The sequence below is a fragment of the Phyllostomus discolor genome, chromosome 6 (assembly GCF_004126475.2).
Source record: "Phyllostomus discolor isolate MPI-MPIP mPhyDis1 chromosome 6, mPhyDis1.pri.v3, whole genome shotgun sequence".
Taxonomy (NCBI): domain Eukaryota; kingdom Metazoa; phylum Chordata; class Mammalia; order Chiroptera; family Phyllostomidae; genus Phyllostomus; species Phyllostomus discolor.
Window position 1 is genome coordinate 132,834,875 of NC_040908.2, and position 16,000 is coordinate 132,850,874.

At 34.9% G+C, this 16,000-nt stretch overlaps 2 protein-coding genes across 3 annotated transcripts in view; one reads left to right on the forward strand and one right to left on the reverse strand.

Annotated features, from left to right (window-relative positions):
* PDE3B (phosphodiesterase 3B) overlaps window positions 1-16,000 on the forward strand; it is a 160,166-nt gene that overhangs the window by 33,853 nt on the left and 110,313 nt on the right. The gene's annotated exons all lie outside the window — the stretch shown is intronic.
* LOC114498412 (thymosin beta-4-like) lies at window positions 11,147-11,652 on the reverse strand. Its single transcript, XM_036029068.1, has one exon. The coding sequence runs from the start codon at window positions 11,601-11,603 to the stop codon at window positions 11,469-11,471; it is 135 nt and encodes a 44-aa protein (XP_035884961.1). The 5' UTR covers window positions 11,604-11,652; the 3' UTR covers window positions 11,147-11,468.

Genomic DNA, 16,000 nt, shown 5'->3' on the forward strand with positions numbered 1-16,000 from the left:
AATATTTTGAAGCAAAAAATGTAAAATATTTAATAACTTGTGACCTCGCTCCACTGCCACCCCTCCCAGCCACAGCAAGCCAGGTAAGCTGCATTCTGACTATAAGACACACCCCCATTTCCCCCCTCCCCCCAATTTAGGGGGAGTGCATCTTATAGTCCGAAAAATAGCGTTTGTCTTTTATGATACAAATGGAAGATAAATATCTGCATTAGTTTAACATGTTAGACTCACTCTTCCAAATTCCTTTTTAACTGTATGAAGTGGTTGTCCAACATCCGTTTAAAAATACTGCAATATGTATCAAGTTCTTTTGCAGGTAAGGTTATGTAGATTATTTTAAAATATGAAGTAAAGTTATGTTCTCTTAGTTTTATAGATGTTATGAAAAAGCATACAGAATTGAGTATCAGGTTGGATACTTATTATTACTTTCTCTATTTCGTTCACCAATATTTATTAGGTGTCCATTATATGCCAGGCATGGGTCTAGATTCTGGGGATAGAGCAATAAATAACATGGACGGTCTCTGCATCCATAGGTCTTATATATTCTAGTGAGGAAGGTGGAAAATAAGAAAATAAGCACACAAATAATGAAACATATTATCAGATAGTAATGTGTGTCATGAAGAAAAATAATGGAGAATAATGTGACAGAGTAAGATATCTAAATAGGATGGTAGGAAGGCCAGATGGGATATTTACATATCCTTTTTTATTAGTATATTTAAAAAACTATTTTATGCAAACCAAATATGTTTAAGATTAAATAATTTAAAGTGTAACAGAAGTAATACCTACTCACCATAATTTTCTCATTTCTAAAACTATTAATTAAAAAAGTACTGACCCAGTGGGGTTCAATTAAGATTGTGTGCACGTGTGTGCATGTGTAGGTATAGTCTTGGCATAGTGCTTGAGGTATTATCAACTCTTAATAAATGTTGACTATTATTTTTATATTACTTTCTTTTTAATTGCATATGCATTTATGTGAACCAAGATAAATTGTAAGAAAACCAACTCCTCTAATAAGTACCTTCTTTTTCTGTATGTACCTTCAAATTCCAGACTGAAACTTGTTTTTTTAAATTTAGAGATCCAAAAATTTTAATTGAGGTATAATGTACATACTGTGAAGTATACTAGCCTTAAATATACTACTCAATGAATATTTTCATAGGCATATGCTTGTGCAACCACTACCCAGATTCAAACATACAATTTTCCCATAATACAGAAGAAATCTTTGTTTATCCTTGGAGTCATTACTCCCTCCATATCTAACCACTATTCTAACTTGTCTCCATCAGTTTTTTGACTTGTTTTTAAATTTCATACAAATTGAATTACATGGTATGTTAACTTTTGTATTTGTTTTCATTTGCCAAAAATAATGCCTGTAAGATTCATTCATGTTGCTACATGTGTTACTACTTTGTTCTTTTATAGTTTTGTAGTCTTCCATAGTTTAAGTGTACCAAAACTTGCTTATTCATTCTCTGGTTTATGGATATTTGAGTTTATTTCCTTTGGGAGGCAGTTATGAATAAAGCTGTTGTGAACATTCTTACATATCTTTTGACATATTAATTATTATTGACCATATACCTAAGAGTGGGTTTACAGAGTCATAGGGTAGGTATATGTTTAACTTCAATAGAAACTATCAAGCAATTTTCCAAACTTGTACCAATTTACAGGCCCAATAGGAGTTGATGACAATTGCTTGTTTGTAGATTCCTTTGCATTTGCTGTGTATATAATTATGTTATCTGTGGATAAAGACAATTTTACTTCCTTATAATCTTTGTACTTTCCTGCCCTTTTATTGCATTATAATGGCTAGAACCTTCAAAACAATATTGAATAAAGTGATAATATTGGAAATCTCATTTCTCCCCAAATTCAGGGGAAAGTAGTCAATATTTTACTATTAAGATCAGTATTAGCTGTAGGTGGTATATGTGTATGTATGTATTGTAGTAGTTACCTTTTGTCATATTAAGGAATTTCCCTTTTATTCCCAGATTGCTGAGAGGTTTTTTTAAAAATGATGAATGAGTGTTAAATTGTATCAAATGCTTTTTCTGCGTCTTTTGAGATGATCCTAGGATTTCTCTACTTTGTCATTGTGGTGAATTACTTTGATTTATTTCTGAATGTTAAACCAACACTGTATTCTTGGAATAAAGCCCACCTGGTTATATATGTATAAGATATATACATAACCTTATACCTTTATATAAGGTTATATAAAGGTTATATATATATATATGTTATGTTTATAATATGTTGTTAGATTTACCTTGATACATTATTATTTTTAAAATTTTTCATCTATGTTCATGAGAAGTGTTGGTTTGTAATTTTATTTTCTCATAATGCCCATGTCAGGTGTTGGTTTTAGGGTTATGCTGGCCTGAAATGATGACTTAGTGTATTCTTTCCTTACTATTTGCTGAAAAATTTGTGTAAGATTGACTTCTGCTACTTTTAATATGTATGATCATCTCTTTTTCCCTTCCTTAAAGTTTAGGAAGTAGTCATAAAAATAGGATATGGTTGTCTTTTTTTTTTTTTTTTTTTTACAGTTGATAAAACTGAAGCTTAGAGAAGTGAAGGATTAGGCAGCTGATAGTTACTGATCTAGTCTTAAAACCAATCTGCCTTACATCAAAGCCCATTCTGCATAATGCACTCAAAATGAAAGACCAAGTGGTTCCTGTAGGGCTTAAGAAATACTAGAAGTTGTTTTTTAGAAAACTTACAAAATTTTCTTTGTGCTAGTCTAAGAATCACACTTTAAAATAAAAATTTTGTTTATGTTTTAGAGAGAGGGGAGGGAGGAAGAAAGAAAGGGAGAGAAACATTGTACATGCCCTGACTGGGGACTGAACCTGTAGTCTAGGCACGAGCCCTGACCAGGAGACCTTTCACTCTGAGACAGTGGCCAACCAACTGAGGTCAGGGCTAAGAATCACAGTCGTGATGACTGCCCCTTTGCTGCTTGTGAGTGTTGTAGTTTAAAGTAGCTAAGCTTTATAAATTCCCTGTGGGCTCTGTCAAATGAAAAGTTCATCTAGTCCAAAATCGAACAATTCAGTTTTATTTATGTGGGAACAAATGCTTATGTGGAATTTACTAAAATTCCTTTTTTTCCAAATCCACAGTCCTGGCAAAAATTTTTTGGCTTTGTAGAAGTCAAGCTATTCCACATCTTGACTTTTCCAGCATATGATAGGTTAAGAGTCAGCCCATCCTACGTTGAAATGTCTGAGGGTATGGGAAAAAACTTCATACTAGGGAAATAGAAGGTGAAGACTTGTCTAGTACTTTATTTTTCCCCATGTTCAGTTCTCATCAGAAAGCCTTTCTTATAAAAAGAAAATTTAACTTTTATTTTATGTGCGTCTTTTCCTTCTGTTAAGTGATAAAAAATATATGAAAAGATGTATTCTGTTTGTTTAGTAAAGAGTTCAGGTTTTCAAACAATTATCTACTAATGACATCTCATTTTGTAGCTGTTTACATTTTAGTTTTAGGTTTGTATTGGCAATGTCTGACTCTTTTATGAGTTTTGAGCAAGTTATAATGTTGTTTCATCACTAAAGTTTATATTGTGCCAATAATATTATTTTATTTCCTTCATATTAAAGCCCCAGTAAGTTCTGGCTCCTTTTGAAACAGCTTCTCATTTTTAAAGCATAAAACATTATTTAGTAAAACCTACAAAAGAATATTAGAGAAAGTAAGTTCTTTTTATGGACAAAAGGCCCTGTGTTAATAAAATATCAGGATTTTAGAGTGGAAACTTTTACAAGAGATCATTTAATCTTTCAAGTACTTGTGACATTGCTGTGTCACTGGATCATTTTCTTGACAATTGTCATATTTAATGCTTTATAAAATCCTTTATTAATTATTGATGCCTCCAAGGAATAGATATTATTTTTAGCCTTGGTCACCTTAAAGTTGGAATTAAAGTACTGGCCTGCTCATCTTTTTCTCTCTTTAGTTCTGCTAATAATAGATCTTTATTCTCTTCCTAATCTATAAGTCTCATTGATTAATATGTGGTCTCTAATATTTAGTAAGGTTAATTATTAGTATGAGAATTAAGGATTTTATAAAAAGTTAAATATGAATGGATTTGGAAGTTAATTATTTATGCTGAATAATAAAGTTTAAGTTTTGAAATTTCATACTAAGGGAATTGGAAACACTTGTTATATAAGTTATATTAAAATTCTGAGATAGAAAAAGAGGAAGTTGATTGAGTTTATCATATTTCTGTGAAAGAGGAAAAGTAATGATACAAAGGTAAATTGTCAAATATAAGAATATTTTAATGTTGAATTACTTATGAGTATAGTGCTATAAAAATTGTCCTAGAAAATGGCTTCCCAGTTTTTCCCATTTTTAGGGTATTATTTCTTAAAATATTTGTGAATAAAAGCAAATACTAAAATTCCAAATGAAGTTTTCCGTTTTTTCCTAAGTTCTCACTTCTGATGTTTAAATGTTACTGTTGGTAAAATCTAGTAAGAGTGAATTTATACTCCTATTGTGGATGTTCTAATGTCATTATTTCCTTTTCTGCATTTTACCATGGTTCAGTTATTTTATGAGAATCTGACACAGTGAAAGGGCAAAAGGTTAGCTGGAAGAGAAAAGAGATTAAACTGAAACTCAAAGTGGTTGAATATATACTAGTTAGTTATCAGTTACTACTTGCCTATTTTTAACCATAGTAAACTTTAAATTTGTATTGGCTTTTCCTTGTTTTTTAGAAGCCCTGCTTAGTCTACTTTGGTCATTTAGTTAACAGATCTGAGTGTCTATTATGCATATGACATTTCTGTTAGCATCCAGCTCATTGTGCTAAAGTGATAGTAACCAATATTAATATTAATTTGAGAAAACATATAGAGCTTAATCTTTTCCACATAAAGAGCTTAGTCTTCCCCACAAATTTTATTTTGTGTATTTTAATGGCAAAAATAAATGGATTTATTCATATTCTACCTCTCTTCCATCTGCATGAATAAGTAGGCTTCACTATATTTCCTGTTAGTCTTTTCTTAAGTTTTATTGAATAAGATGGCTAAAATGAGTAGTACATATGGTCTGTATTGTGGTTATCTTTGGATTCCAATTACTTAGACCATTTCCTTACAACTGATAATCAAAAATAGTTTTAAAAGTTTGAGGAAATTTAGCATAATGAGTTTAATTTTTATAATATGTTTTTATTTCTTCAAAGATAATAAATACATGCACATGGTAAAATCAAAAAATACTAAAAGAATATGTATGAATGGCTCATGGACATGGATAATGGTGTGGGGATGGACTGTGGGAGTGGGAGGCAAGCTGGGTGGAACAGGGCAATGGGTAAAAATTGGGATAACTGTAATAGAATAAACAATAAAAAACTATCAAATAGTACAAAAGATTTAAAATGAAAAATTGTAGTCCCCTTTTTAATTCTTCCCCATCTTCCAGTCCTGCTCCCTATATAGAATCACTCTTATTTTCATTGTTTCCTATGGTATTTATCTATATACTTTAAAATAAGAAAAAAAGAAAATTTAGCCCTGGCTGGCGTAGCTCAGTGGATTGAGCATGGGCTGCGAACCAAAGTGTCGCAGGTTCGATTCCCAGTCAGGGCACATGCCTAGGTTGCAGGCCACGGCCTCCAGCAACCACACATTGATGTTTCTCTCTCTCTTTCTCCCTCCCTTCCCTCTCTAAAAAAATATATAAATAAATAAAATCTTAAAAAAAAAAGAGAAAATTTTACCTTTTGCAACAGTATGGATGAACCTGGAGAACATTATGCTAAGTGAAATGAACCAGCCAAAGAAAGACAAGTACCATATGATTTCACTCATATGTGGAATCTAATGAACAAACTGAACTAACAAGCAAAATAGAGACAGCCTGATAGATAGAGAACAGATGACAATGCAAGGGGGGAGGTGAAGTGGGGACGGATTAAGCAAAAAGGAAAAAGGACTCATGGACAAGGACAACAGTGAGGTGATTGCTGGGGGGAAGGGAGGTGTAAGGTGACTAAGTGATAATGGAAAAATGTAATAAAGATTAAATGAAAAAATAAAATAATGTGACATTTCTTCCACTTTCTTGGTTTAAGCAATTCTTGAATGGTACTTGAATTAAGGTCTCTTAGAATGGTTCCCTCATACTCTTCTTCTATTCTCTTACTAAATAGCTATGTCACAGTTTTAAAATGTATTTTTGGTATTTGCATTCTTTGATTATGGAAATACTGTTTACTGTTGAACTAAGTAGTCCCACCACCTTACAACCCCTTTCTTAAAAAGCATCAATGTTACTACTAAAAAGTCCAAAGCTATTTTCTTTGGAAGCTTTCAGGATTTTTTTTTTTACCCTGGTGTTCACAAATTTTGTGATGTTCTGCCTTGGTATATGTCTGTCTTTTAATCACATGTTGGTATTTTATTTAGGAAATTCATATCTTTTAATTTAGGGAAATTTTCCTGTGGCTTTGGTAATTTCCTCTTTTACTTTCAGTTCTTTCTTTATAGATTTTTTCTAGTTGGACATTGTATAATATCTCTTAGATTAATTGCCTAATTTTTTTTTTCTTCCAAAGTCCATCTCTTAGGTTTTTTATTTTATTTTTCTAGTTGCTCACATCATCTTTCTGTCCTTCTACTGAATTGTAACATTTTTGTTAACTATAGTTTTAATTTCTCAGAGGGCTTTCTTGTGGTCTGTTTTTATTTTAATATTATGGTTTTGTTTTGTGGCCATAATACCTACTTTTATCTCTTTGAAATTATTAATAACAGTATATTGATATTTACTATTTCTTTTTCTCCAAATTTTAATTTCTTATGGCTCATTTTGGTATTTTCCTTTCTATTTCTTAGCTCTCTCAAAAGCAGACTCTAGATACTCTATCTTTGATTAATTTGGGAGATGATTATAGGAATTTGGGAGATGATTATAGGAATTATAATGTGAGAATAGGGAAGTGAGACAGGAAGAGAAGAAAACTAATATTCTATTGATTGAGTGGTTTACCACTGTGGGCAGTTGAGGTTCAATACACCAGAGACCCCCTGACAGACTCTATAGAACTGTGCTCTCCAGTACTAACCACCAGCCACATCTGGTTATTCAAATTTAAGTTTAAATTAATTAAATTAAATTTAAAGTCCCATTTTTAGTCATATTAGCCACATTTTAAGTATTCAGTACCCACTTGTGGCTAGTGGCCACTGCATTGGACAGTACAAATACAGAACTTTTCCATATTGGGTTAGACCATATGTCAGGATTTTCTGTCCCACTGAGGTGTGAGGGAAAGGTAAGCTCTTTATCTACAAACACAGTTGAAGATTTCTCCCAGAGTTGTTAACTCTCCCAGTTCGTCTCTAGAGCTCCCAGAGCTTTTACTTCTGGCCTGCCTCCGGCAGGGGCTGTGTCAGTCTGCTATGCCACCTCTTTTCTACTGGGTACCTGCTGACACCAAATGCAGAGTTTCTCTGGTCATTTTCTCCAGAGACCAAAATTATGGCATGTCAGTCTGATGGGAGTAGTCACTGACTGAGTGTGATGGAGGTAGTCCCTTATCAGTATAAATATGGGGATTTTTCAACTGAACTCCACAGATTTTAATGGGAAATCTTTCCTTAATAGTCCATGGCAATTGGTATCTTTACATTCTGAGTCTTTGGAGGGTTCTGTGAAGTAAGTTGACTTCATTCTTATCCCCTGCTCTAGGAATGATTGTCTGGAGATTTCAGCCTTCTTTGATCTACCAATTACAACCCCACAGAGCTTAACAAAAATTGTAATATATAGTGTTTGAGGTATATGGAAAAGCCTAAAGAAAACGCTACTTGGCTGTTGTTGTAATGCTGGGATAAACCCACTAGGCCCTTGATATTAATGTCTTTTTAAAAAAAATTTCAAGACTCTTATTTGATTGAATTTTGGGAGGCATGCCATCACTCATTGTTATCAAGGCTGTATTGTGATTGTATTGTTTTTTATTTTCTATTTTGCTGCTATTTTCCTAATATTTTATTGAAAATTTTGTATCTGCATAAGAGATATTGAGTATAATGTTCTTGTAACATACATTCTTATCTGGTTTTGATGTCAAGGTAATATTAGACTTATGAAAAAAGTAAGTGTTACTCCTTTTACTGTTATTTTAAATAGTTTATACAAAATTGGGATTAGTTGTTCCATAAATGCTTGGCTGAATTACCCTATTTGGGCCTAGTTACATTTGTGTGAGTATGTGAGACACTCCTTTTTTCTGTTATAATAGTTTTCTTCCTAAAATGCACTTAAAAAATTGTTCTTTCAGCTTTGACCTTTTAGCAGTAAGCTGCTTTTGTTTGTCTAAAAGTTTCTTTTTAAAACTCTTCTAAATAATAGTTTAGCTAAGTATTTAATTCTAGATTGACAATTTTTTCTCTTGAGTGGTTTTTTTTGTTTTGTTTTGTTTTGTTTTTAATCTTCTCTTGAGGATATGCTTATTGACTTTGGAGAGAACGAAAGGGAGAAAGAAAGAGAGACAGACATCAGTGTAAGAGAGAAGCATCGATTGGTTGCCTCCTGTACACCCCCCTACCTGAGATTGAACCCACAACCTATGTATGTGCCCTGACTGGGGATTGAATCCACAACCTTTTGGAGTACAGGATGATGTTCTAAGCAACTGAGCCACCTGGCCATGGCACTCCTGGTGTTATTTTTTCCTCCTTCAAACATCTTTGAAAAATTTCCAAACTTCTTCTTTTTAAAGTTTGGCATGAAGAACTGGGTGGCTTGATATTTAGCCTGACTCGTTCTTAAATATTAGGTTTATAAAGCTAACAAGTGGAAACATTTTAAAAATAGACATCCCAGTTTCCAATGAAATACCAGCAATATTTATGACAAAAAGTACTTTATAATTCATATCTTTAATTTTAATGACAAGAGTTTTTTCAGAAGTTTGAACCAGCATTTCTGATTCTTGACTTTGTATTAAAACCTATCGATTGAATTGGTTTGGGATGGGGATCCAAGCCTGAATTATCTGTCACCCCAGATAATTTGGATGTTTATACAGAGATTAAGAAATGCTGAATTAAATTGACCTGTATGTTCAGTAAAATTCTAATACAAATGCCATCAACATTTTACATTCCTTTTTTAAAGAAATTGATAACATAATTCTAAAATTTATGTGGAAAGACAAATAGAGCAATTAAATTAAAAATATAGTTAGATTTAGACTACCTGATTTCAAAATTTACTTAAGTTCACTATGATCGGATAGACATTATGGATCAGTGGAATAGATTGAGTGTCCAGAAATATTTAATAGATTTGCACTTATAATAAGGTCAGTTGGTTTTTGGCACAGGTGCCAAAGTAATGCAAAGTAGGAAGTTATAGTCTTTTTAGTAAATATACTGGAATAACTCTTACCTCATACCATGCACAAAAAGTAGGTTACAAACCAAAATTTAAAAATAAAAACATAAAACATCTAGAAGGAAACAGTGAACATAAAAAATATAAACCATAAAATAAAAAAATTAATAAACTAACTTTATAAAAGTTTAAAACTTTTTTGAAAGATATGTGTAAGAAAATGAACATGTAACTTCTAGCATGGGAAAAATATTCATAATAAATATATCTGACAAATAACATATCCAGAACATTTAAAGAACTCTTTTCAACTCAATAAAAAGACATCAAATAATCCAGTTATATAATTAGGCAAAAGACTTGAACACTACTGTTAGGTATGTAAAATTTCATATTTCCTCAGAAGTATTTTGACAGTTTAGCATATGATCTTGGAATCCTCTCAGGTATTCACCAAAGAGAATGACAACACATATCCACAGAAAAGTTTGTTCATGCATGTTTATAGCACTTTAATTCATATTTAGTCTTAAATTAGAAATAACCCACATGTTTATCATATGTGAATGCATAAACAAATTATGGTCTATCCATCCCTATGTGGAATACTTCTCACTAACAAAAGGGAATGAACTTGAATACACACAGTAGACATGGATGAATCTCAAACATTAACAAAAAACATTATGCTAAGTGGAAAAAGCCATGTACAAAAGCATAAATGCTGTATAAAATTTATATTAAATTTTAGAAAATAAAAACAACTTTATAGTGTTATAAAGCAGATCAGTGATTGACTGGGGCTAGTGGTAAGGCCGATTGACTGCAGAGGAGCAAGAGGGAACTTTTGTTGGGGATTGAAATGCTTTCTATTATAATTGTGGTGGCAGTTACACAGTTGTCAAAAATTATCAAACTACACATTTTTTTTTAAGATTTTATTTACTTTATTTTTAGAGTTGGAAGAGGGAGACAGAGAGAGACATCAATGTGTGGTTGCTGGGGGTTATGGCCTGCAACCCAGGCATGTGCCCTGACTGGGAATCAAACCTGCGATGACTGGTTCACAGCCCGCGCTCAATCCACTGAGCTACGCCAGCCAGGGCCAAACTACACATTTTAAGTGGCTGTATGTAAACTTATTTCTATACATTTGATTTTAGCCCTGGCTGGTGTGGCTCAGTGAATTAGGTGTCAGTCTGCAAACCAAAAGGTTACTGGTTCGATTCCCAGTTAAGGTACATGCCTGGGTTGTGGGCCAGGTCCTCAGTTGGGGGCATTCGAGAAGCAACCAATTTATGTATCTTTGATACATTGATGTTTCTCTCCCTCTCTTTCTCCCTCCCGTCCCCTCTCTTTAAAAATAAATACAATTAAAAATTTAAAAAATAAATGAATAAATTGGATTTTAGAAAGGGAACATTGGATTGGACAATCTCATGTTCTTGTCCAATTAGTATATAATTGTTTTTATAAGTTTTTAATTATTAATCTTTTAAGTATATATCTATGGATATATATTGAGAATTTAGTTTGTATCATAATACAATACCATTCTAGAGCTAAAATTACATTTCAGGAAAAATTGTAACTGTTCTTTTAACTCTGTGTATATGTGAGTGTGTGTAGTCTTTGTTTTTCAGGTTTTAAAACTTTTTATTTGCATATTAAAAAATTGTGCATTCCAATAATTAAAATCATTTTAACAAAAAAAATGGCACTGATTAAACTGCATCTTACAGCCTGCAGGATACCTTGGACCAGCTTGGTTTTACTCTAGATTTCACTGTCGTCCCACCCAGCTTCTTCCTTCACCAACATGCAAGTTCTTTTCCTTCCCCACCAGCTAGAGAGGCAGATGGGAGAGGCAGGTGCAGCCTTCATTGTCAGTAGTTCTGATGTGAAAAGGGGCAGCACAGTCATTTAAACTGATCCAACCTCTTTGCAGCTTACAAAGTTAAACAGCTAAAAGAAGTAAAATAAGAAGGCAATGCTTGTGGGATGTACAGTGCATATTGGCGGTGCGGGCCTCATTACGATTCGCCTGCTTGCTTCTCCTGTTCAATCGTTTCTTTGGAAGGCAGTGGATTTTTCTCTTGCGTTTCTGACTTCTTCAATTTCAACTTACCGAATTTCTCAATCTCGGCCATATCGGGTTTATCAGACATGGTTGCTGAGGAAGCTGACAAGAGGCGCACAAACGAGAGAAGAGTCCAATCTGCTCGGGGATCACCGCCGAATGTGTGTGTAGTCTTTACCATAGGACGGCCACCCAGAAAACAACTGGATAATTGTACCTTTATTTTAGTTAATGTTATTTATTTATTTATTTATTTTAAACTTTATTGTTCAATTATAGTTGTCTGCATTTTCCCCCACCCCTGCCCCCCACCCCAGCCTAATGTACCTTTATTTTACATAACACAGAATAAAGCAGGCAAAAACATTTTTTGTTTTTGTGACTTCAAATCCATGTTAGTGGTCAAACTACAGTGTTTATGGTTGAATGTGGAGTATTTACTATGGAGAAAGTATACATATCTGATCTTTGCTCATTTATATATAAAATATTTTAACCTTAAATGTTGATACAGCCTTAAATGTGTATTACAATTACATTTCATGTGTATTACAGGGATGTCTTTCATTACTTATATATTAATAAGGTGAGAAATCTGTATACAGTTTTTAAAAATGTGGGTAATAGCTATTCCCAAATTTTTAATGTGAACCAATTAAAGTGCCCCCCAAAAAAGGTTAGACATTGTTTTGTATGTGCTGAACTAACTGCTGAACAAAATAGGATGCAATGACCATGTTAGAGTGTTGGAGTGATTACAAACATATGAGGAACTGCTGAATCAGGCACTCTAGGGCTTTAGCTGCTGCCCCAGAAACAGTTTGCATCAAACTTGCTAATAATAACTTGCTAATAACCTCTCTCCTTTTCTTCCTCTCTTCCCTTCTTGCTCCTCCTTCCTTTCCTTTTCGTTTTTAAAATATATATTTTATTGATTATGCTATTACAGTTGTCCTATTTTCCCCCTTCACTCCCTTCCACCCTGCACAGCCTCTCCCACCCACCTTCTCCCCTTTAGTTCATGTCTCTGTGTCATAAGTTCTTTAGCTTCTACATTTCCCACACTACTCTTACCCTCCCCCTGTCTATTTTCTACCTACCATCTATGCTACCTATTCTCTGTACCTTTTCCCCCTCTCCCCTCCTCCCACTCCCTTGTTGCTAACCCTCCATGTGTTCTCCATTTCTGTGGTTCTGTTCCCATTCTAGTTGTTTGCTTAGTTTCTTTTTGTTTTTGTTTTAGTTTTAGGTGTGGTTGTTAATAATTGTTAGTTTGCTGTCATTTTACTGTACATGTTTTTGATCTTTTTTTTTCTTAGAAAAGTCCCTTTAAGATTTCATATAATAAGGGCTTGGTGATGATGACCTCCTTTCACTTGACCTTATCTGGAAAGCACTTTGTCTGCTCTTCCATTCTAAATGAAAGCTTTGCTGGGTAGAGCAATCTTGGATGTAGGTCCTTGCCTTTCATGACTTGGAATACTTCTTTCCAGCCCCTTCCTGTCTGTAAGATCTCTTTTGAAAAATCAGCTGACAGTCTTATGGGCACTCCTTTGTAGGTAACTGTCTCCTTTTCTCTTGCTGCTTTTAAGATTCCTTATCTTTCATCTTGGGTAATGTAATAATGATGTGCCTTGGTGTGTTCCTCCTTGGGTCTAATTTCTTTGCGACTCGCTGGGCTTCCTGGACTTCCTGGAAGTCTATTTCCTTTGCCAGAATGGGGGAAGTTCTCCTTTATTATTTGTTCAAATATCTTTTCCACTTGTTGCTCTTCCTTGTCTCTTTCTGGTACCCCTATAATTCAGATGTTGGAAAGTTTAAAGATGTCCTGGAGATTCCTAAGCCTCTCCTCATTTTTTTGAATTCTTGTTTATTCATTCTTCTGTGATTGGATGTTTCTTCCTTCTGGTCCACACCATTGATTTGAGTTCCAGTTTCCTTCCCATCACTATTGGTTCCCTGTACATTTTCTTCATTTCACTTAGTGTAGCCTTCATTTTTTCATCTAATTTGTGATTAAATTCAACCAGTTTTGTGAGCATCCTGATTACCAGTGTTTTGAACTGTTCATCTGATCAGTTGGTTATTTCTTCATTGCTTAGTTGTTGTATTTGTTCTGGAGCTTTGATCTGTTCTTTCTTTTTTTTTTTTTTTTTAAGATTTTATTTATTTATTTTTAGGGAGGGAAGGGCGGGGGGAGGGAGAGAGAGAGAGAAACATCAATGTGCGGTTGCTGGGGGTCATGGCCTGCAACCCAGGAATGTACCCTGGCTGGGAATCGAACCTGGGACACTTTGGTTCCCAGCCCGCGCTCAATCCACTGAGCTACGCCAGCCAGGGCTTGATCTGTTCTTTCATTTGGGCCATTTTTTCGGGGGTGTTTCAGCGCACCTGTTACGTAGTAAGGGGCAGAGACTTAGGTGTTCACTAGGGTGGGGCAACCCACTAGGTGGGTTAACCCACTAGGTGGGTTGTGACTCTGTATGTGGGGAGGGGTCCAAGAGGGAACAATGGCACTTGCTCCACTCTCTGCCAGATTTCAGTCACTTCCCCTACTTCCCACAAGCAAATTGGGCCCTTCTGGTGCTGATTCCCATGTGGGTGGGTTTGTGTATGTTCTAGGACCCTGTGGATCTTTCCAACGATCTCTCCTGTGAGGCTGGGAGTTTCTCCTGGCACCTCAACTCCCACAGGTCTTTTCAGGCTTTATTTCCCTGTGCCTGGAGCCCTGGATTGTGCAGTCTGTCTCACTCCCCAGTTTTGCCTGGTTTATGTGCGTGCAAATGTGGGACTTCCCGGTCTGCCAGCCGCCTTGTGTGCTGCGCCCCTCCACAGTCCACTGCCTCGCTGGGTCCGTCTGCTGCTACCTTGAGTGCCTGGGATCCGCCAGCCACTGTTTTGCAGCCGCCACTCTACGCCTGGCTGCCCGACTCCGTCCCTCCTACCGGTCTGGATGAATATGTCTACTTTAACTCCTTGATTGTTGGACTTCCATACAGTTCAATTTTCTGTTGGTACTGGTTGTTTTTTATTTCTAAATCATTGTTGTCCTTATTTTGGTTGTGCGAGGAGGCACAGTGTCTCTACCTATGCCTACATTTTGGCCAGAAGTTCCCTTCCTCCTTCTTGACGAGGCAGTGCAAGTTGAATTTGTATACAGAGCTAGGCTCACAAAAATAAATTTTTTAAAAATTGAGTTGAATAAAGGAAACTATAATCAAATTAAAACTATAGTTTTAGTTAAACAATATCACACAGTACATGAAATTAAAAGGCTAAACTGATTTATTTTTAAGGTAGTATATTTTTCTTAGCATTTATAATTTAGTTAACAAGGTAGACTGAAATTTGCATTTTAGTGGGTGACATTGGGTAAATTACTTCAGTTCTCTCTTCCTCATTTTTCTCATTTGTAAAATTGCAATGCTAAATAGTACCACAACCTTTAGTGGTGGTGTAAGAGTCAGATTAGCTAATTTATTTGCAGTGCTGGCACATAGAGCTACTCAGTAAATGTTTGCTTACCATCATCACAACAATATTCGAAGTAAAATTTCTTCCATATCTGAATATGACTATTATAATATGTGCTATACACAATGTAATGTATTTTAAACAAAAACACTGGTGATATGCCAATTCCAAATAAACAAAGACGTATGTATATTTTAAATTTTGGATCGTATATGTGATTGGATTTTTAAAAATTGTATTTATTGCCAATAATTAGAGTCACGTACTGTATTTTTAGGACTATAAGATACACCGGACCATAAGGCATACCTAGGTTTTAGAGGAGGAAAATAGGGAAAAAATATTTGAAGCAAAAAATGTGGTAAAATATTTAATAACTTGTGACTCTGCTCCACTGCTGCCCCCCCATAGTGAGCCAGGTAAGCTGCATTGGGACGGTAAGACACATCCCCTTTCCCCCTCAAATTTGGGGGGAGTGTGTCTTATAGTCCGAAAAATACGGTAGTAATCATTTAGATAGGAACAATTCAAAATGACTGAGCGAGTGGAGCAATGAGTCTGCATTATATTTTGCATTAAGCTTGAATATTCCTTGTGGAAACTGTTTGGATGATTCAGAAGGCTACAGCTATGGGCAACTGGTGATTGGCAGCTTTATCATGACAACGTGCCTGATCATGCATCACGTCTAGTGAAGAGTTTTTTTGTGAAACATGCAATCACACCCGGGTGATTCATCCTCCCTACAGCCCAGATTTAGTGCCCTGTGACTTCTTGCTTTTCCCAAAACTAAAATCACCTTTGAGAGGGAAGAGACTTCAGACCATCGAAGAGATTTGGAAAATACGATGGGGCATCTGATGGGGATTGGGAGAACTGTGTGAGGTCCCAAGTGCCTACTTTGAAGGGGACTGATGCATCATTGCACTATGTACAATGTTTCTTGGGTCTTGTATCTTCAATAAATGCCTCTGTTTTTCATATTATATGGCTGAATACCTTCTAGTATAT